Raw genomic sequence first — 23,783 nt, forward strand, 5'->3', positions numbered from 1 at the left:
TGTTGTTGTTGTTTGAATGTTCTGAATTGGTCATAGTCATCTCATGAAGATCAAACTTGTTAGTAGTTACTGGAGGCCAGCATTATGTCAGCAGCACTATGTGCACAGGTTCCTTTCTAGATCCTCGTGCATTTAGTGCAAAGGTCTGCAGGGGTTTCTGAACCTGAGGTTTGTAAATCTTCCACAGAATTTGTTTAGAACTCCCCTGTAGACCTTTTCAAGAAACATGCAATGACGGAGGGGCTTTCAAGTGCATCCTGCCCCAATCCACAACTTTAACCCATAGAGCTTAAGTATCCTGTAAAAAGGTAAAGATAAAGGACCCCTGATAGTTAAGTCCAGTTGCAAATGACTCTGGGGTTGCGGTGCTCATCTCGCTTTACTGGCCGAGGGAGTCGGCATTTGTTTGCAGACAGTTTTTTCCAGGTCATGTGCCAGCATGACTAAGCCGCTTCTGGTGAAACCGGAGCAGCGCACGGAAACACCGTTTACCTTCCTGCCGGAACGGTACCTATTAATCTACTTGCACTTTGATGTGCTTTCGAACTGCTAGGTTGACAGGAGCAGGGACCGAGCAACAGGCGCTCACCCCGTCTCGGGGATTCAAACTGCTGACCTTCCAATCGGCAAGCCCTAGGCTCAGTGGTTTAGACCACAGCGCCACCCTACTGTTACATTGCGCTGTGGGTTAAAGCCTCAGCGCCTAGGGCTTGCCGATCGAAAGGTCGGCAGTTCGAATCCCTGCGGCGGGGTGCGCTCCCGCTGCTCGGTCCCAGCGCCTGCCAACCTAGCAGTTCGAAAGCACCTCCGGGTGCAAGTAGATAAATAGGGACCGCTTACCAGCGGGAAGGTAAACGGCGTTTCCGTGTGCGGCTCTGGCTCGCCAGAGCAGCGATGTCACGCTGGCCACGTGACCCGGAAGTGTCTCCGGACAGCACTGGCCCCTGGCCTCTTAAGTGAGATGGGCGCACAACCCCAGAGTCTGTCAAGACTGGCCCGTATGGGCAGGGGTACCTTTACCTTTACCTTTAATTTCTTTCACTTCTTATCCTGTCTTACATAGTATAGCATGTAATCTGCTCGTCCTACCTTTCCCTTAGACATTGTGAGGGAGAATGCAATGCATATTCAGGGGCAATAACTGTGTGTTTAGGTGACCCAATGGAAAGGAGCAATTCTCGTAGGAGAAAATGCTATTTGAATAGTTTAAGATTATGCAAAAGGTCAGCTTGCTGGCATTTGTAACAGTGGCTCAGATATTTAAGGCTAACAAGTGAATGTTACTTTTGTGGAGGCAGTTACAAAAATGACGAGTTGCTCATGACCGAGGTGGAACACACCATATTGGTTCAGGGCAGTGGTTCAGAAGGTGTATTCACTGGTGCTGTGGAATCTATCTGTAACTTCTTCATTAAGCATTGTTGCTGCGGTGTTTCTTGGAAATTACTTTAAGCCAGGTGTGAAGAACCTTTGGCCTGCCAGATGTTGCTGCACTACAGCTCCAATCATCACTAGGCCAAATGTTCCCCACTCCTGCTTTATGCAGCCTTAAATGTTTCTTTAACATGGTGACACAGACTGGGTGTGACTGTAAGACTCAGTTTCTTGTAGTAAAGATGTGACCAAAAATTAAAATAAAAAATGCTGGCATGAAGTATATGCTAGAATTGAGTCCAGTTCATACAGTTCATGAGCTGAGAACTATTTTGACCTTTTATTTATATTTATGATATGGATATGATAGTAGAATAGACTCTAGCCCTCCCTGAAAAAAAGTTGTACAGTGGGTGTCTCCTTAGAGATTTCTGTAAAATGAGAGTGAGTGTGGTGTTGCCACTTTGTGTATATTTTTCCTGGCACTGAGGAATGCTCTCTACTACTATTACACAGCAAAAGTGTTTGTGTGTGTGTGTGCATGCACAAAATCATTAATGTGTGATCTCCACAATCGGGAGCAGGAGTACACAGCTGACTTCCGATTGTAAGCATAGGATTCTCTGGGAAGATTGTGTTTCTAGCTATGTGTTACACCTGCCCTTCTGTGGGAAGCATTTTGTGTGGTGCCACAACTAGCAACTATTTTGTGACTGGATCCCCCAGCACACTCTCAAAATTTGAAATGTGCTCCCAAGTCCATAAAGGTTGGGGACACTCAGTCCTGGAAGGTTGGAGCCAATTAGTAATTCAAATACACGGATTTTGAAAACTTGAGGGATAGATAATGGAGTTTTCCATATTTTTAAAAGGTATTTTTTTTAAAAAAAGATGTACTGTCTTGGATCTTTTGGTTGATTTTCTGCAGGGAATTGATCTTTCCAAGCTGGTGGAAGATTTTTTTTCCATGAAGGAGGAGGTTCTGGCTCGGGACTATGACTTGGGATTTTCCGGGAATTCTGAAGATGTTGTCATGCATGCCATCCATTTGTTGGGGAACTGTATAACTATCACAAACACCAGCCGAAACAACGAGTTCTTCATCACACCCAGCACATCCATTCCTACTGTCTTTGAACTCAACTTCTACAGCAACGGGGTACTACATGTCTTCTTCAAAGAGGCCATTGTTGGTATGTTCCAAAGCCAAACTAAGAAATTATGAGTTCTGCACTTTATAGAGCAATGCCAACATTTCATATACTGTAGTGATCGCTGCTGCAAGCATTATTGATCTATCTGTCATTTGAAAGGCAGTGTAGTGTCTTCTCAAGGCAGTGAATAATTTTAAAGTTGTGAATAGCACATTTCTTCCTAGTGTCCTTCTATCTTCTGCACATTGTCCTAATTTCAAAATCTATTGTATTTTGATCTTACTTTGCAAGAATTGTGTGATTTTTTTATTGAAAAATTACCATTTTACTAATTGTTTGAAGCCGATTTTGAGTTGTTGATTTGTTTTTAAAGGTAACTGTTTATGTGTTTTTTTTCTTTTCACTTCAGCTTGTAGTCTCCATGCTATACAGAATAAAAGGCACAGAAATGGCATCAATGGAATCCCACCAAACATGATCAGTCAGGAACAACTGGTCCGAAAAGCTGCCAGCTTGTGTTACTTGCTTTCCAATGAAGGCACTATTGCACTGGTAGGTTTGGGGTGTAGGAGTGTGTGTGTGTGTGTGTGTGTGTGTGTGTCAGAAACCAAGTGCTTTGCTGCTACTGCCACATATTGTTTATACTGTGTTAAGGTGTTTAACGGCAATTAGAGGTACAGTGGTACCTCGGGTTAAGTACTTAATTCGTTCCGGAGGTCCGTTCTTAACCTGAAACTGTTCTTAACCTAAAGCACCACTTTAGCTAATAGGGCCTCCTGCTGCTGCCGCACCACCGAGGCACGATTTCTGTTCTCATCCTGAAGCAAAGTTTTTAACCTGAAGCACTATTTCTGGGTTCGCGGAGTGTGTAACCTGAAGCAAATGTAACCTGAAGCGTATGTAACCCAAGGTACCACTGTATATCTGAATTCTTAAAACTCTTTGAAAACCTGAAAGGGAAAATGAAAGCAGGAAAAATCTAAGGCTCCTGGTAGTAAATGAAGATAGTTTGACAGGTGTTGCACAAGGAGGCAAGCAGAATTATGAAAACAGCTGCATATGGTGGAATATAAAGATTGCTTTTTTTTCTAGAAAGCTGGGGGCTGGTACTCACCATAAAGTGCCACACTTTTTAACAACAACTAAAAGAGCTGCTGGTACTGTGTGCCATTGAGTACCCCCTACCCTCTGAAAAAAAGCCCTGAGTATATATGTGAAATGTTAAGCTGAATGCATAGGATGGAAGAAACTGGGAAGTGCAGTATGGAAAAAAATAGGAGATTGCATTAACAGTGAACTCGTGTATTTGATGAACGATATACTTGTTTGGGGGTAAAAAGTGGAAGGGAATGAAGACTTGAGAATAAAGACTGTGTTTGGGTTAGAATGGATATCATAGCAGCATTTTATTGTTGTCGTGGCTTTGATTCCATGAAACAGGAAAATGCCAGAGAAAATAGAAAAGCAAGACAGTCCTTGTAAAAATATCCACAACTCCTGCCCCCCCCGGCCCCCTCACCTCTTAATTATTTGGGGTACTGGGAGAGCTTGGGGTAAAAGAGGGAGAGAGAACTCTTCTAGAAATAGAAGGGTCACCTAGGGGCAAGTCCTGCTTTCCACAGGCAAGCAAGTGACGATTTGGAACAGGGCAGTTAATGCCAGGGGGAGGGAGGGGGAAGATAGGATGGGTGAGCTTCTGTGAATGATTAACCTGACTTGTTTTCCTTAGCCCTGCCAGCTGTTATGCCAAGTGTGTCATGAAGCAATTGAACAGTTCATACAGTATGGCATTCTTGTGGTAGCGGAGGTAAGTTGCTGATGGTTCGCTTTATTCCAATAGTTAATATCCTGCCTCTTGTCTCTGAGGACTGATAACACAGAAGGAGTCCGCCTAGTGTTCCTGCACACCTAATTTTAGCATCCTAAGCAGCTTGCTGGACCAAGGCCACAGTTAAACAGATCCTAATTTCACATCTTCCTGAGTATTTATTGATTTTTCAACTTGGAATACAAAAAGGGGGGAGGTTTTGCACACCCATGTATGCACAGAGTGCTTTTTAACTTAAATTTATTTTTAGTTCAGGTCCCAGGCAGCCATTAATGGAATCTAATGGTGGAAGTCAAGTGAATTTTTCCAATCCTTCAGTGGGGTGGGTGAATCTTCAGTTTCAGATCTTAATCAGAGGGCGGCGGGAAATAAGCTTTTTAACCAATATAATACAGTGCAAACTGTAACAACATCATCATCATTACTTACTTACTTACTTATCAAACCTTTATTAGGCATTATGTTGGTAAAACCGTAAAAGGAAAATAACATATAAAAGCCTTGAGATATATATAAAAAGGCAGGAGTTGGCTACATACAAATATAAATATATACATATAGAATCAGTGGTTTTCCTTGTTAACCTGCTCCTTGGAGGACTGCTGCCAAAAACTCGGCTACCCCCGCCGTTACCCTTTGGTCAGCGTCGGATAGGTAGAGTCCCACACATTCAGCTTGCTGGGGTTCCAGACCACCCGAAAGGGGGGACAGCACGCGTTGACGGAGCGTACTGTACAATGGGCAATGAAAGAGGATATGCTCTACAGTGTCCGGGACATTCATAGAACATCTGCAGAATCTCTTGCTTCTGGGAATGTTTTGATATCTTCCCCAGACAAATGCTGAGGGAAAAACATTCAAACGGGCCAGCATAAAAGCCCTACGTTGGGCTGGGATTATTAATTTAGAGACGTAATTGGCTCTGCAATCTAAGATATTTAAATCGTAGAATCTGGGGGAGCAAATTTTGTTTACAGCTGCCATAATATTTTGTCTCTCGACATCCTTTAGTCTAGTTAGGATATTATGGAGAATATATTGCTCATTAGAATTGTACAGGAGCTCCAGCTCGATGCCTAAAGATTCAATTTTTTTTTCAAGGTGCTGATACCATCTTGATTTATAAGGGTCTTTGAGCAAATCAGCGAGCAGACTTGATGGAGGGCAGCGAAAATGGCAGCGTAACCAATACTTTATTGAGGTGGACCATGCCCAGTATTCCATTGTGTGTATGCCTATTTCTGCACACATTGTTTCATATTTGATCATAAGAGGGAGTCCAAGAATACGTCTCAAAAAGCTGGAGTGAATCTTTTTTATATCACTGTTATATGCTTGGACCCATAGCGGGATACCATAGAATATCTGGGATTGCACTTTTGCTTGAAATATCTGATTGGCCGCAGGAATAAATTGATTACCTTTCTGATAATAAAAACGGGCAACTGCTGATGAGATGCACTTTGCCTGTTTTATGGCATTTGTGCGATGGGTTGCCCACCCTAAGTTGCTCTGGAATAAGATTCCCAGATATCTATGGATTTTCACTTGTTGGATTTCTTGCCCTCTTATTTTCCATTTCTCTAATTTCCAACCATTCGAGAAGACCAAAATTTTTGTCTTCTCATAATTTATAGAGAGTTTGTTACATTCGCAGTAAAGGATCAGTGAAGATATAAGACGTTTCAGACCCAAGCTCGTTAGTGATAGTAAGACAGCATCGTCTGCGTATAATAAGAGAGGAACTGGTTTCTGATTGAGTTTAGGGGCATGTGATTCTATTTTTTGAAGGTAATCTGGCAAGTCTGATAAAAATAAATTAAATAGAAAGGGGGCAAGAATACACCCTTGTTTTACCCCTTTCGAGTTTGGGATGTCTGAGGAGAGGTGACCTTTGGTGTTAAGTTTGACTTGACAGGTATTGGAAGAATGTAGATTTTGCATTAGAATCAATAAGCGCTGATCAATTTTTAATTCTGTGAGTTTCCTCCACAACTTTGGGCGGTCAATTGAGTCGAATGCACCACGAAAATCTACAAAAGCAGCGTATATCTTAGATTGCCTTTGGGATCTGTATTTTTCAACCAGGTGCATAAGTGTAAGACAGTGGTCTAGAGTAGAGCAACCTTTGGAGAAACCTATTTGTTCTTTCCCTGGTAAATTTAGATTTTTCATCCAGGTGAGAAGTTTAGATAAGAGGTGCTTAGCGTAGATTTTCCCTATCACTGATAGTAGGCTTATCGGTCTATAATTCCTTGGTTCTTTTGGGTCGCCATTTTTAAAGATTGGAATAATTATTGATCTTAACCATATCTCAGGTATGGTCCCATATTTATCTATAAGAGTAAACAATTGAGCTAAGGGTTCTGCCCACCAATCTATATAGGTCTTAAATAGTTCTATTGGTAGACCGTCTGGCCCAGGAGATTTCCCCGATTTGAAGTTTTTAACTATCTCTCTAATTTCCTCTTCCTCTACCCTTGGCCACTCCTGGAGTTTATTAATTTTATTTTTAATGGTTTCATTTCCTTTAGGTTCACCGTGTAGATTGTTAAATACAGATGTAAAGTATTGGGACCATTTGGATTCTGCAATTGGTGGCAGAGTTAGTTGATTTTCGGCTTTCAGTCCTCCGTACACTAGGCTCCAGAACGCTTTGTTGTTTTTACTCTGAATTGAGTCGAATAATTGTAGCCATTTTTGGGTTGCGTATTTCTGTTTCTTTTCGGCCAGAATATAATGGTATTTTCTTTTTTCATCAAGATAAGAGGGCTCTAGTTTAGTGCGATTATTTTTAAATGTTTGGCGCAGTTTTCTTTTTAGCTGGAAACATTCATCATCAAACCAAGGGCTAGCGCTATATTTAAGTTCCCAAACTTTAGGTGGAGTACTAAGCTCTACAAGCATTTGGAAGATTTCATTATAAATTTTAGGAATATCACAGTAGGAATTAGTGGTCTTTAAGTTGAATAATACTTGTTTTCTCAGGTTAGCTGTAAGTTTATGCCCCACTTCTGCACTCATTTCCTGGGACCATTTTAATTGGGTCATTTGTTTGTATTGAGAAGGTTCTATGATATTGTGCTTAGTTATTTTGGTTTCGTCCTTTAAACTAATAGACAGCAATAATGGCTGATGATCGCTTTCAGTGCGCGTTCCAATTTTGAGGTCCATGATCGAATTTATAATATTATAAGGGACAAGAATATAGTCGATGACACTGCATCCTCGGGGGGAGAAGTATGTAAACTCCCCGCTTCTATCGCCATTTGTTGAACCGTTCACAATCTGCAAATTAAAGTTGTTACATAATTCAAGTAGGCGTAAGCCTTCGTTGTTAACAACCCTGTCTCTGGAGAATCGTCCTATTTTCAGGGCATGTGCGATATCATTATCAGTATTCCAATTTAGTTTGCTACATAGTTGTTCATTGTTGGTTCCCACTCTGGCATTAAAATCACCTGCTATTATCAGTGAGGCATTTGGGTATTTATCGGACAGATTTTCTATATAAAAGGTTAGTTGTGACCAATTTTCACTACTGATGTTGTTTTTGGTTGGGGGGATATAGACATTTACAAGTAGCAAAGAGTCTTTTTTTTTGGGTTAAAAGTAGAGCTTGTGCAAGTGGTAAACATATTTCTAGTTGCTTGATTTCAAACCCTAAGTTGTCTTTGATCATACAACAGAACCCTGCTTTCGGCCGGCCCTTCGTGTTTGTTTTCAATGCGGGTTTCGTATAGGAGATGAATCCGTTAATTTTAATATCTCTAGTTGACCATGTTTCTTGTAGGAGTATTAGTTCAAAATCCTTAAAGAAGTTCATTAGGTCTGGGTCTCCGTCTTTGTTTCCCCACCCTGCGATATTCCAGGACAACAGGCGTAGGATCCGTTTTTGGGTTGGTGGCTGGTTGACAGCATTTAGTCATTCTAGTTCTGTCATTAAGTCCAGCGAGGAATTTTTTCTTGTGTAGATACAGCCATTTGTCGCTGCTTTCGGTGGGGGACGTAATGGTGGATCTTTTTGATTCTTTTTTAAAGTGCGGGAAATTAGAATTTCCTCCCTTTCTTGATTTTCTTCCTTAACTGTTCCTTGTTCCTGAGAGATTTCTGTGGTTGGTGGGCTATTATGGACAGTAGGACTGTTTTTAGTCTCTACTTCCATTTCTTTGGCCTCATTAGGTGTTGAGCTCGGTGTGTCAGGTCTGTTGGAGGTCATCTTTTGTTCGGCAAAGTTAGAGTCCTTTGTGGTACTTAAATAAGGGGTACCTATTTCGTTTGGAGCTAGTATTTGATATCTCAGCCAGGAGTTTGTAGTCTCATTACTGGAGTTTTTCCTTGCCGTTTCATATTCTAAAGGCGGCTGGATTTGTAGCTCTGCATCTATACATTTGAAAGTTCCATTTGCAGCTCTCTTTTTGACTATGCATTTTGGGGAAAAGGCTGGCAAATGTAAAGTTTGATTGTGTATTGTATCTACTGCATTTTGTTGACCTTGTCGGTGAATTTCGGTCAATCTGGCCTGTAGTTTCGTCAATTTACTGAGTATGTTTATTTGTTCTTTATCTGGTAGCTTGGCAAAATTACTCAGCAGATCTTCTTCTTCTGGGACTGTCCAGTCTATTGTGTCAAGGGCGAGGTTGTTATTTGATGCTACAGTCGCATGGTTTGGGAGCTTGGATTTTTCTTGCGTAATTTTCCGGGTAGCTGACTGCGGTTTCTCCCATCTACTGGGTTCTTCCACGGGGGTAGGGGAGATGTCGGCTTCTGGTGGAATGGCCTTGTTCATCTTATTCTGTCTTTTAGATGCAAACAATGGTCTGGGTGATATATCTTCAAAATGTCGGCGCGGAAAAATTCCTTTCTGGGCTAAATGAGCCTTTACCCTTAAGATTTTAGTTGGGATTCTATGACTACCAAATCTTAGTAGTACTTTTTTGGAATATCCGTCGTTAGTGAGCCTCTTGACTGCTTTTAAGTCAATGCTTCCGCCCTCAGAACCAAGGAGCAGATTTAGATGGTGTCTGGCCCAGAAAGATGACTCCCAGTAAGGTAGGGGTCCTCTATATGGAAAAATGTGGAGAACAATCTCACATGGCCTCAGTATCAGGTTGATTGAGTGAGGGGGGCTTCCTCTGATTTTTGACTGATTTAGAGGTATAAATTTGTATTTGTTCTGTTTATTTCCAGGGGTTGTTAAGGATGGCAAAAAGGGAGTGAGTTGCCTCCTTTCATCTGGGTTATCCAGCTTCTTGGAGATGTTTTGTAATTGTTCAAAGATTTTTTGAACTGTTTGAGCAGTCAATAGGCAGCATTCCTCCAGCAGCTCCACCTTTCTATCAATTAGTGCTTGTGCCTCGGTTATGGGAGTAGTAGCCTTGTCCTCATTTACTCCTAGGGATATCTCTTCAATTGTCTTTCCATGTAAGGAGTTGAGGAAGGTTTTGGGAGGAGATACGTGCTGTTTTTGAGGTAGCAGGTAATTATCTAGATTACTCTGTTTAAAACCAGAGGGCTCTGTGTCAGTTTCTATATCAAGGCACCTGGGTCTTTTGCCTCTTCTCATTACTAGATTCTTAAATCAATGAGATCAGACTTCTAAATAGAATGATAAAGTGCTAAAGTTCTCTGGTCATAATCTCGTTCAATTCTCATTCGGTCCTAGCTGGACTGCTGCGAGGTAAGTAACGAGTAACTGGGAGGGAGTGCCTTAGTGCTCGAGAGGGAATGTCTGAGAGCCTTCGTTAAAACTTCTTTAACTTCATTAAGTCCCGGCACCGAGGAGGATAAGATAAGATAAAATGTTCAAACGCACAGCGAAATAATGAAAGGAAATAGAATCCAAAAGGGAGGAGAGCCGGCAACATTTAGTTAAAAGATCTCTTTGAGCTCCGATAAGAGCGTCTTACCTCGGCGCCATCTTGAAACGTCTCATCATTTATTACCATTTATATCCCACCTCCCTCCATCTCAATTTAGAACTCTTTTGGGGAAGTAGTTCTATAAAAGTACTAGTAATGGTTCTCACTGTTTTTTAAAAGCAAAAGTCAGAATCATTAATCCTAATATTAGAATATGTTCTTCTCAACCTTGGCATATGTCAGCAATGAAATTAGGCTGCAGTTCTTGCTCCCTGAGAGTAAGCCTCATTGTATCTAATGGGACCTCTTTCTGAGCAGATACGCATAGGATCACATTGTTAGTGAGTCGTCCTCCCCCCCCCCCCGAGAACATCGTTAAATGTGTCTTGTTACCTTTCAGTTTGGGTCAGAATCCTATCAAATCATTTGCCTGATTCACTTCATCTAAGTTTTACACTGATTCTTTTCCTCTTATTGTGTGGCATTGCCTTATTATAGAATGTTCTTATTTTTTCATTATGTTAGCTTTGTTAATTTTCATTGCAAATGTTTTCATCAATGTCTTGTAATCTAACATTTGACCCTCTAGAAGGCACTGTTCCCTTTGGTATTGGTTCATAGTTTTTCCCTTTCTGTTTTACTAACTGCGTTTGTATGTCTGTATCTGTGTGGGAAATGTTGAGGAAAATGGGCGAAGTGTTATAATATATTTTGTTCTGTTATGATTAGTGGGGAAAATAATATTCTCTTTTGTTATAATTAGTGAACTTGTTATACTACGAGATATTTACTTTTGGGCTTTTAAAAGTGCTATAAGATCATTGAGGTCTGCTACGTATACTGTTTCTAACACCAAACAATGTACCTTAATGTGCTACAGTATATCTTAAAACTTACCAAAGATAGCATATGGGGAAGTGGCTGACTAGATTTTGAAGAGGTGATTCTATTTTGCTCCATTAAAAAAGAGGCTGATTTTAATCATCACAATCAGTGTTGTATGAATGGAACAGACTTCCAATTGCACAACAGAATTATACCTTCCCAGTGTCTTGACTTCTCAAAAATGAGGGCAACTTGTTCATTTTATAAATGTGTTCAATTGTCTTTTCTTTAATAAATCAGACAGATGAAGGGGGGGCGGAGGGGTTATACTTTCCTTTGCCTCATGTACACCCCTAAAATCTGCTCCAGAGAGTACTTCCAATCCTCTGCAGTGAATTTTGAGGGTGTGCAAGAGAGGGGAAGATTTAATCCTATTGTGCAAGCTGAACTCTGTTCCACTGGCATACAGTGGTGCCTTGGTTTTCATGTGTCTCAGAAGCCAAACGTTTCAGTTTTCGAATGCCGAAAACCCAGAAGTAATTGTTTCCGTTTTCAAATGCTTTTTGAATGTCAAACGGTCTTCTGGAACAGATTACGTTCAATAGCCAAGGTACCACTGAATTGAATACAACTCATGCTTGCATGTGTTTCTCTTAATTGGGAATGGCCATTTCATTGTGATAGACTTTTATTTATTTTTTTTGCTAATGTAAACAATAGAAAATGAACTCAGAGATCAGCTTACTGGTAGATTCATTTAGGTGTTGTTTTTTGTGTGTGTGAACATACATTCATGAAAATGACAATTTATATCAGGTCTTTGGGCTCATGCATTCTATATATTTGTGGTACTGTTCCTCTTTACTAAATGATTAATATTCTGCAAAAAAGGTCCATCAAAGGCAGCTAAATTTAGCAAACTAGAAAAACCAAATAAGTGGTTTAGCTAAAACCAGTAGAAGCAGCAAGAGAAGAGATATCTCTTCTACACTCTGAGGGCTCCTAAATGCCCTTTGAAGCAGCACCCCCTTTGCTTGTTGCAAGGAAACGAGAATGCTTCCTCCCCCAGGCAATATTATGAATGTCATTGCTCATAGTATTTTAGTGCTTACTCAGTGGTTAAATTCTCCAGAGTTCCTTTGGGTCTGATACACAGGTCTCTGGGAGCTGTAATATTCAAAATTGTGTGGACTTGTTTTTGTGAAAACTATTGTTAAGGGAATTAATCTGAAGACTGTTGCCTTGGGCATCTTTTTTGGAAATTGAGATCGCTTTATAGGGGAAATGAAGGCTTGTCTTCCCTTTGCTCCTTTGCCACTGTATGGGCTCTAAAAATCCACACAGTAGTTGCTCTAGGGCCACTAAAGTGAAAAAATGCAGTAGTTTTAGTGGGTGCCTGATGCTTACTGCTTTGCGTTCCTCTATTAAGCAGGATGAGCAGGAGGATATTAGTCCTAGCCTTGCAGAGCAGCACTGGGAAAAGAAACTCCCAGAGCCATTATCTTGGAGGAGTGACGGGGAGGATGAAGACAGTGATTTTGGCGAAGAACAACGAGATTGCTACTTGAAGGTACTGCATAGGCTGTAAGGGCACATACTGTTCTGAAGTGCTTCATATTCATAGCTGCGCTGCACAGAATGAATGAGGGAGTTTGAAACTCAGGCTTTGAAAAGTGGATTTATGATGCCATCTGTTTCTGTGGTCTACAGTCCATCACTGGGTTGTTCTGGAGCCGTGTTGAGCTTTTTGGCCTGTTGGGATTTTTCCTACTTCTGCAAGCCCTTTGGGTTCCTCTAACCACCCCTCCGTCTTGTTTCTCAGTGCTTTATTGTTGTTACGTAGCCATCATAATGGAGCACCTCAGTTCACTAATATGTATATAGATAACGTGGACCCCTTGCTATATTGGTTATGGAATGGGAAATAGATCCATTACAGCTTTGCTGCAATATTGCATAATGCTTCAGTTCTAATGTTGTCAGACCTGGGCAGAGCAGTCCAAACCTATGACCTGCCCTGCTGTGGAGGGGGTTTGGAGGAACTGAAGGTGTCCGTCCTCCCAGCTCTATTGGCAAGGATGCCCCATGTACAAGAAATATCCCAGTGCAGGCAGAAGCCACCACTGGAAAACCCTGAAACAGAGAAGGGCTGGCAAAGACCTGCTGGCTCTTGAGCCGGCTCTGCTGTTATCGCAGGCCTGATCCAGGCCTCTTGGCTGCAGCAAAAAGCCGTTGCTTCTCTTGCCGCCTCCTGCCTGGGCTGGTGCGAGAGACGGGACTGGATATTGGTAGCTTGAGTGACATTTATTTTTCCTTTCTTTTCTTACCTCGCACAGGTGAGCCAGTCTCAGGAGCACCAGCAGTATATCACCTTCCTTCAGAAGCTACTGGGACCGTTACTGGAGGCGTACAGTTCTGCTGCCATCTTCATACATAACTTCAGCGGTCCTGTCAGGGAATCTGAATATCTTCAAAAACTACACAGATACTTAATAACACGAACAGAAAAGAACGTTGCAGTATATGGTATGTCAAACGGCTGCTTTCTGTGGAGCAGCCTTCCCTGTCTTTCAATATATTCTTATGAAAGTTTCCTGTATTCAGCCTGATATGTGTTTATCTGCCTGCCTTTCCATGTTTACAGCTGAGAGTGCCACCTATTGCCTTGCAAAAAATGCAGTGAAAGTCTTTAAGGACATGGGGGTAAGTGTTACATTAGTTTCAGGTGCGTTACAGCACAACTAAACTTATGTATTCCTGTTAATGAGACTTCCTTTAATATGTGTATTGAGGGTTGTAATCTTAGTCCATAAAAATGGATAACGTGATGTGATATCGTAATTTAACCTTTATTTAGGCTAAAGGGCTGCACTAAGGCTCAAGAGATTAGCTCATTATATCCAAATTGTATTATCCCAATGTTCCCTGTGATATAAGCAAGGTGCATGATGTTAAACATAACTGAACATGAAGAGTAGTACTAACTTCCTTGCTTGAGGAAAGTCTGTGCCCTATGCAAAAGGGTATGTGTAAAAAGAAAACCCCTATAATATTTTATTTTTTCATTAAATATTTTATTTTTTAAATATCTACAACTGAGTCCTACAACAATCAAACTACACATCTCTACAGATGTGCACACCCCCATTGTACACCTTTCAAACATTGAATTTCTTCTTCCTTTACCACATCAATCATGCTTTTGAAGTGCTACCCTTTTACTCATTTAGAAAAATGCTGCTATGGACCTATTTGAAAATGAAAGTTTGACCTTCACAGCCTCTTCCTGCATTTCCCACTTGTTGCTAGTACCCAAATACCATAACATCCTCCAGTGATATTCTGTCTAGATGCCGGTTGATAGCCACTGTCTCTGCCTCAGGAAGAGTACTCTTGCCTGCTACACACCTTGCTACATTAATATAAAAACTGAGCAGCTTTCTAGTATCATCAGCACAAGAGTAAAGTATCTCATTTGAGGATACACTTATTGCAGTCCTGCATAAATACATCCCCTGCAATCCTCTCTCCAACTTACAAAAAGTATGTGTGGGTTGTGGTGGGGAGATGGCGAGAATGTGTCATGTTATAGATTGGTGTCCACATGTGTCCCAGGTCAGTGTGACATGCATTGTTAGAGGCATGTGCCAGCCTGCTACCCACCTATGAAGGGGTTCTGAGAAGGATGTGAATCAGTCCTGAAAATCTTGATGACTGGGCCACTCTGGACTTAAGAAAACACGCAGACATGTTCTGAGTTCCTTTGGACGCTGTTGGTTTTCAACATGGTTGAGTAGACTAGTGTGCTGTTCTGGAGTCTCTAATATTTAGAATGCTCCAACAAAAAGCAGTTTTGGTGCCACATTTTGTTCCAGACAAATCACACAAATCAGTCATAGGCCTTGTCCTTTTTTCTCTCCCCATATGGACACTCAACATATTCCTTCTTTCAATGATGTTAACCTATCTACCCATTCTATAAATTCAAGTTTGTAGTATTGGTATTTATGGCAGGGGTGCAGCCAGCATTACCGGTGGTCAGTGTTGATGGGATCTGCAATCAGTTAACAGTTGGAAGGTCATAGGTTTTCCACCCTGCCATAAATATCTAATACTCCACAACTTTTGATGTTGAATTACTCATGTCTAAGACAATGACTAACAGAGCTTGCATACAGTACTAGTTTTAAAGATGTGTTGAAGATGGCATGGGCTAGATGCAGACGAAGCTCATTCACACATTTTCATTGTGGGTGCTTTTGCAAGAATCAGTTGCAAGGGCTGTTACAAATGGTGAGGTATGTTTATAGCCTTGCAGATCAGGAAAGTTGTTTCAGCTGATATCTGCAAGCTGCTACACTGTTATTGCAGAAGTGGATTGCTTTTCTGAATGGGAAAAGCAGCCCAAGATAACATGGCTGTAGGAGGAACAATTTTGCTGAACAGCTTTGGTGTGAACTTTGCAAAAATGTGGCGCTGCTGGAAGGTGTTAGTGATGAAACACACTTTTACATTTCCCTTTTAGGTATTTAAGGAGACAAAGCAGAAGAGAGATTCTATTTTGGAGCTGAGCAGCACTTTTCTACCTCACTGTAATCGGCAAAAACTACTAGAATTCATTCTGGGATTTGTTGTACTGTAGAACATTTCGGGTTGACTTTGTCTGCCAGCAAGAAGTTGGTAGACTTGGAGAATGTGACACAAAGCTTTGGGGCTTTTGCTGCTTCCATAATGTGTATAGTGCCATTTGTGGGTAAGGCTTGATCTGACCCAAACCACTGGAAGACAAGTGCCTTCATACATATGCATGTCTGGAACTACAAGATTTGGTAACCAAGTCAAACACAACATCTTGGATGCAAGAGAAGAGCCATTAATGGAAAAAACACGCAAACACACACAGAGACACACACTAGTTTTTACATGTATCCAGTGTTACATTTGTTTCAAGACTAATGACTGTGACAAATGCACAAACATATATACCAGCAATCTGTCATTTTAATACATCAGTTCTGAATGTCATTTAAACTCCATGTAATGTGGGAACTTTGCAAAAGCCTTGTCAACAAGACCTACCCATTGGTCTCATTATTTCAAACTGTGAGAATTTTAGGAGAATTGAATGCAGGTTGTCTTTTTTCTGTTGTGGGGGGGGGGAGGTGTTTGATGTGTGTTGTTGATTACTATGGCAACACGCTAAATAAAATAAGACTAACTGCCAGTATCTTACTAAGGATCAGTTGAATAACTACCAGTGACACAGTGGCAGAATGAACAAGTATTATTAAGATATATTAATAGAGAAGTTACACGTTAGAATATTAAATATCTGAATCACTAGCATTTTGCACCCAAATTGCAAAAAACACTTGACTTTTACTTTGAACCAGAAGGTTTGCATCATTTCGCTACTTGCTAGCATATTGATCTCTAAAATGATTATAGCCTAAGCTCTCTAAATTTCAAAAATAGCACTAAAGTTGTTTCATAAGTTAACTAGCTCATTCCAATCTTGACTAATTTTGAGTGGGAGAATGAGTCTAGAACATAAGAATCTTGCAAGCATAGGCTATTCAAGCAGATGCATAACATGGGCATGGAGGTTTAAGTTATGATAGATTAATATTGCAATCCTCTTGGGTAATAGTATAGAAGGCAATGATGTTTCACAGAGTGGATTATCACCAAATTCACTCCTTTGATAAGCAATAAGCATGGCATTTTTATTAAGAGAAATTGGGTATCTCCCCCATTTCTCCTTGTATTACTAACAACACAACAATCCTTTCCTTTTCTCCTTTTCTGTTTAAAGTTGGGAGCTTGATCGTGAAAATACCTTTTAGCTGCCAGCTTTTTTAAAAAAAAAAATTAAAGCATGCCGAAGTGATAACAGCACTGCACATTAACTCCAGCACAGAACTTCTGTGCCGTTTTAGACTGCGTGTTTACTCCACGTTTGTTAAAAGTAATATTTTCTATAACTGTTTATGGATTAAAACAATTAATGGATCACAATGTTTTTGTCAATATTCCCATGCAATTTCCTGTGAGAGGAACTGCTATGCATGTTTCCCAACACTAAATAGGTGCTTTGAATTTTTTTAAGGATGAATTTCTGAACCAAAGTTGCATCATATCAGTGACAGCAGCGGGCAGCAAGTGTGAATAAAGTAGTTTGTTCTTTTACCATTTCCAGTAGAATAGCAGCTGAAATGAAATCCATTTGTTCTAATCAAGCCAACTAGCTACTTAGAGCAATTACATCTCATCCTTGCTAATGTGCACTATTTGTTTAAAACTGAATGTATTCTCCGAGTAGCAATTTTTAAAGATTGTTGATGGCTTCCATTTTAAGGTCAGATAAATAGGTGCTTGTAAATAAATAACTTTCCTTTGTTTTACCATGCTTCAGTGAACATTTTGGTGTATGCTAGAATGAAGATTGTGTATTTAAATAAATACAACCAAGCAATATATTGCAGATGATGCTTGGCTAATTTTAACGAGAATGTTCTGCCTAATTTTAAAGCAATGAGGGGCTGGGAATTAGTTTGAACACTAGAAAGTAAAATAGCTTGTTGTCACTAATGATAATAACTTACTACATTATTAAAATGTTTCTGGGGTACAGCAGTGTGCATTTGAGTTGTGTTGGTATGTGCAGTACATTGTAATTGCTGGATGTGAGAGGGTGTTTTTCAGCGTAGGCTTCATCAGCAGAGAGACTTTGCATGTGCAGAAATGTCAAGCTGTGAATATTATGCTGGGAGGGGGACGTGGCTATGCACCTACTTGCATGTGGGCTGGTTTTGCTTTTCCGCAAAGGTAAAGCACAAAGCTCTTTTACAATAATGCTACTAAATAAAATTCTGCCTTTCTGGGGTTTAATCCTACAATCTTTCTTGCTGATAGGTATAAGGCAAGGTTTTTACTTATGTTTTTAAAAGTAAGATAATCTGATTCTGGATCTATAATAAAGCTAGTTACATTTCATTGCAAGTACAATTGCAACTTGTACTTAGGGGAGTGTAGCTGTACAAGTTAGTATAAAGACCAACATTCCAACTTACATCACTGGACTCTTGCTTGTTGGCTAATATGTAGAATTTGTTCTCCCTAGGGAAAGGGTAACATTACCTTTTATAATCCCATATTAATGATTTCTTAAGGATATACAGCTTTCCTGCCACAGTAACTATTGCATTCTAATGCTTTACATTCTGAAGTGCAACACTTTCATTTTTTTAATCTATTGCCTTGCCTGTACAGATTTTTTTTTTAAAAAAAGTATTTGCATGACATTTTCAGCCATAGAAGTCTTGAGGAGAAGAGTAAAATACTGTAGCTGCTCTATAATTTTGCTTTGTGAAGCCAGGCACTGTCTTGAAGAATGTTAACACATTTCTTTTTCTCTTTAACATTTCCTTCTGTACCTCTTATAAGAAGCACAGAGCTGCAAAGTAATTTTATTTTAATAAACAGTTTGAAATTGTGTTGTTGTGATATCACTTAAGAGATTATAAAGAGCACTCCTTGTTCAATCTCTGGAGGTTCTCTCTAAAGCATAGGTTTGCATACTCTCACACCAGTTGTGTCAATTAGGGGGAAAAAAAATCAGTCCCTCTTCAGTGGCTTGTAGACCACTCATTGCTACTCTGCTGCAAGGAAGAATTAACTTAATCTATACTCATCTAAACACACTATTTTCTTTACTTCAACATAGGACAGTTGTATTTTTCCAACAATGAAAGCTTGATCTGATTTGTCTTGTGTAGGAACTAAAAGTCTACATACTTGAGGGTAGGTTAAGGTTGCAGCTCGTAACAGGGCTTTTGTAAGAAACCTGATGCTTCACAATGAGGTGCTGGTTTCAGCTCATCGCATGAGAAAAAGTTCTTAAAAGGGGGAAATCTGTCACTTGTGCACAGGGCTTTGCAAATGCTGCACAACAGCTGTTAATTGATGTCTGCAAATCCCTTTTGCCCTTGCCATGCCTTTACCTGATGTCAGGAGGAGGGAAGGTGGGTGTGGCTTGGCCAGAACAGCCTTGCGGGTCAAATGGGGACACTTGGTGGGAATAATTAGGCCCATGGGCTAGAGAAAAAATGGTCGTGAATGACTCATGATTTTCTTGTTCTTTATCAACTGCTTTTGCTTTGGAAGTCTTTGGCTGTGCCTGCACCCATCCACTATCCATCACAATGATTCTGGAATGAAAGCTTGGATACAGAACGAAAATTCTATTATTGCCAATGGCTTATGTAACCCCTCCCCCTTTTAATTGACAGTGAGCACACATTCTCTTCTATGTCAACATCTTGCACTTTCTAAATCTGCTTGCCTGCAAGATGTCAGATGAAGCAACTTCTAATCTTTCAATCTTCGTGTAATTCAGTTTTGTTCTCAGTGATATTTTATTAAACGGGTTTGAGATCAGTCAGAAGGAGGTGCCATTCTTGGGTACCGTTGTTGGTATGATGCTTTTTCTGGGAAGCGTGATGAATGGTATGGTACTGAGCCTTCTATCAAAGACCGCAGTGATGTGATTATAGTGACCGTCATGTAGCATGCTGTTGCAATTTGCATAGATAAGGAGATTTAAAGCACTTATTAAAAGCATTATTATGAGGCGGAATTTAAAAACATTCCTGTTTACGAAGCAATTCAGGGCTGTAAGACACCCTGAAATCACTGATTTGAGAGACTGTTTTTAGCTTTAAAATAAATAAATAATGATACTTGTATCACTGCCTACTGAAATGTGCTAGAGCCATTTCTTCACCTGTGTTGTAGAGTCATGGTTCTCCAAGTGTGAGACAGGTCTTCCTAAGGAAACTATAGTCACTGCAGCAGGGAACAATAAATGTTGGTGCTGATTCTTGGTGCGCTAATAGCATCTGGGCTCTTCTTAGAGCAAGGGGCAGCAACCTTTTTCAGCCGTGGGCTGGTCCACTGTCCCTCTGACCTTGTGGTGGGCCGGACTATATTTAAGGGAAAAATGAACGAATTCCAATGCCCCACAATAACCCAGAGATGCATTTTAAACAAAAGCACACATTCCACTCATGTAAAAACACCAGGCAGGCCCCACAAATAATCCAGAGATGCATTTTAAATAAAATGTTGCCTACCCCTGTCTTAGAGCAAACAAGACAGGTGAGATGAAAGACACAGAAGCTTTTCCATGCAGAGCAATCCTGTGGGGTTTGTGAGGAAGTGGAGAGTCCATGGCAGAGAAATCAGTGCTCTGCTGGGCTCACAGTGGCCTGAGCAGAGAAGGCTGTCTTTACCCTTTCCCTCTCTTTTTGTACTTGGTCTTTCATCTTCTCTTCCTCTGCTTTTTATTGAAGGCTTTAGATGCTGTGTCTCCAGTTTCTATGTGCTGATGGTGCCCTTTCCCACCCAAGAGTATCTGGTTTTATACCAGGCATCCCCAAACTCAGCCCTACAGCTGTTTTGGGACTACAATTCCCATCATCCCTGACCACTGGTCCTGTTAGCTAGGGATGATGGGAGTTGCAGTCCCAAAACATCTGGAGGGCTGAGTTTGGGGATGCCTGCTTTATCCCCTACCACTGGGGTGGGAATGATGGTGGAGAAGCTTTTCACTACAACAGGGAGACCTTCAGCAGCAGCAGCAGAGAGGAATTTGCAACATCCACCAGCTCAGCCCACCTTTTCAAGTCTAGTACATTGAAAAGTAAAGTTACACATAAACACATAAAAGAATACGCCCAGCAACTGACATCAGTAAATGCTTTTAAAGGTGTATCTATGTAGAAGGCAGGGTAGTTTTGCTGAAACAGGCCAATTATATTTGCTGCCTTGCTGTATGAATAAGGCCACCAAATGAACACAGAATGTTGTGGAACATATGGAAGGGCAATGGCTGAGATTTTTCAAAGCCATTTGGAAAGGATTTAATTCTGCGCTTCTCATTAAGCTTAATGGCAACTGTGTCTGTTTAAAGGATCTGCACAATTATCTTTTCCCTAAGGGACCTTCGATAGAAGGGAACAAGACAAGGGAGTGGGTTGCAGGCAGTGGGGAAGAGGAGAAACAACGTTGTAGACATGTGCACGTTGTTAGACATGAGATATGATATTGGAGGGAGTAGGCCAGTTGTGGGTTCTATAAAATAAGCAATGAGAGGGAAAGTGGGTGGATTGGAGAGCTGCCCTTGGTGCAAGACTGAGCATGTGAACCTGAAAGGGCAAACTTAAGTTTACCTACTGAGAAGCAAACCACATTTCATTCAATGGAGTTGACTTCCAGGAAAATTGGTATAGCAGGGTTGGGGAACCTGTGTCTCCCTAGATGATGTTGGGGTACAGTTTCCATCACAATTGCCCACTAGCCATGCCTGCTGAGGCTGAGGAGAGTTGGAATTTGACAACATCTGAAGAGCAACTGATTCCACATTAACACATGTTAATTTAGTTGGCTATTTAATTGTGCTCCATTGCATTATTATTATTATTATTATTTAGGTTATATGTGGCACAAGACTTTGGTATTTTAAGCAGAAAGTAGCAGTTGAATAAATCCTGAACTGACCTTTCAAATACATAGAATATTTGAGAACTGATTTGTTTCAAAACTATAAAGATATTGTTACATAACCTTTTTTGACTTTGCCTTTGGTTTTTACTTATCCGTGGCATTTGTGAGTGGGTGGGATGCTTTGTTTTAGTTTTTAAAAATAGAATTGTCTTTTTTGATTTTTTAAAAAAGTTGGTTTTAATGTTTGTTTGTTTGTTTGTTTGTTTAACATGCTTTGAATTGCTTTGTGGCAAAAAAAGAGCGACAAATAAATTTAATACATAATAATAATAAACAGCTGCAAAATATAAACAGTCCCTTGTTTTCTAATTTGGATTGGGTGGCAGTGGGGGGGGGCAATTGGAGGGCAAGCAGAGCTGTTGTTTGTTTGCTTTTACAATTTATATGCCACCCTTCACCAAAAGACCACAGGAGAGTTTACAGCATAGGACATAATAAACAATATATGTCCATACATAATGCAATGCCCATACAATACAAAAAGTTAATAACAGTTATATGAATACAATGCATAATAATAAGTGATGCATAGTAATAAATAATACATAAGAGTACATAATACATAAGGAACATATTTTAAGCAGCAACGTCAAATAGTACACACCATCACCCCAGCAATAAACTCCACAACCCATCATAATGTAAGATAAGTTATTACCTACTTATCCTGAGTGCAACAATAAACATAATACATATTTAATAACAGCAACCTCCTCAAAAATATGGGAGGGGAGAATCAGAATCAGAATATCTAAAGTGCAGAAACAGTGTAAAAGAGCATAACCTTATCTCTGAACAAAACTGCCTCTTAATTCCCTCTCCATCCCCACAGAGAATGATAGTTCAATCCTTGATACAGAAATATCCCAGGGGCAATTTGAGGGGCGAAGCCATGGGGAAAATAAAAATAAGGGGCATGTTCATGTGAGTTGCTTAATCCGCAGTGAGGCCCATCTCCCTCCGCTGTGTTTCAAGCTGGTATTCACATCAGAGAGGGGATAGAGATGACTTCACCTGAGGCACATCACCTTTTGGGTTTCCCCATCCCTGAAATCTCCCACCCTCCAGAGCTCCTATTCATGGAGGTGTTAACTTCACACCCAGTTTTCTAGTGGGAAGAATGTGTCCGACTACAGGATAAATATGGATTGCAGCTAACCTCTTGGGAACAGGGTTTCAAAAACTAGCAGTGCGGCCACAATGGATGTGGGGTAACCAGCAATGCGAAGATACACTAAGTAACCCCTTCCCCGGCTGCTGACTCCCTCATGCAAAGGATTCATATGTCTTAAAAAATGCTATCAATTTGAAAGTGCCAATTTCAGCACAAATTAAATGGTGCTCACTTTTGAAAACATCCCATGTGACTTTTTGAAACTAAAGTACCAGGGTGCTTATGTGGTGTGAATTTACATTGTTTAGTCATTTGACAAGAAGGTAGGTAAAGGGCCCCCTGACCATTAGGTCCAGTCGTGACCAACTCTGGGATTGTGGTGCTTATCTTGCTTTCAGGCCAAGGGAGCTGGCATTCATCCACAGACAGCTTTCCGAGTCATGTGGCCAGCATGACTAAACCGCTTCTGGCACAATGAAAAACCGTGACAGAAGCCAGAGCGCATAGAAATGCTGTTTACCTTCCACTGCAGTGGTACCCATTTATCTACTCACACTGGCGTGCTTTTGAACTGCTAGGTTGGCAGGAGCTGGGACAGAGCAACGGGAGCCCACTCCATCATGTGGATTTGAACCGCTGACCTTCTGATCGGCAAGCCCAAGAAGCCCAGTGGTTAGACCACAGCGCTACCCACAAGTACAATGGGAGGGGAGGGATACCCTCAGATAGCCTGAGCAGCTTGACCACCTCTCCCTAAAAAAATGCATTAGAAAGGCGCAGATCAGGGCTTTATAAAAGTGAGCATGAAAGCTTCATGGTTTTCCTACCTCATATGAAATATTATGTTGTGACAGCAGCACAGATCTATGTGCCAATTTAAACATCGAGGCTGCATGGTTGTAATTTAAAAATCGCTTCTGTGTGGTCTGTGCTCCATGGAGGCAAAGTAACTTTTGAACTGGATTTTGATGTGAGGTGGTTGAATTGTTTGATAAGTATCCAAAGCAGCTCTGGACCTTCTTCAAGGCCGTTGTTGTCATGACAACATTTCTATCCTACCC

General features: G+C 40.7%; 1 protein-coding gene across 2 annotated transcripts in view; it reads left to right on the forward strand.

Moving 5' to 3' along the window:
• GPAM (glycerol-3-phosphate acyltransferase, mitochondrial) overlaps positions 1-18,537 on the forward strand; it is a 41,022-nt gene extending 22,485 nt beyond the window's left edge. The window contains exons 15-21 of one of the 2 annotated variants that reach the window (XM_079975969.1): positions 2,303-2,567; positions 2,938-3,080; positions 4,258-4,335; positions 12,472-12,612; positions 13,379-13,568; positions 13,687-13,745; positions 15,568-18,537. In XM_079975969.1, the coding sequence (XP_079832095.1) occupies positions 2,303-2,567; positions 2,938-3,080; positions 4,258-4,335; positions 12,472-12,612; positions 13,379-13,568; positions 13,687-13,745; positions 15,568-15,684 (993 nt within the window). In that variant the 3' untranslated portion in view covers positions 15,685-18,537. The remainder of the gene's footprint in view (positions 1-2,302; positions 2,568-2,937; positions 3,081-4,257; positions 4,336-12,471; positions 12,613-13,378; positions 13,569-13,686; positions 13,746-15,567) is intronic. The other variant, XM_079975968.1, reaches the window with a different exon arrangement.
• Positions 18,538-23,783: the final 5,246 nt, after the last annotated feature.

This window comes from Podarcis cretensis (genome assembly GCF_951804945.1).
Source record: "Podarcis cretensis genome assembly, chromosome: 5".
In the NCBI taxonomy this organism is placed as follows: Eukaryota; Metazoa; Chordata; class Lepidosauria; order Squamata; family Lacertidae; genus Podarcis; species Podarcis cretensis.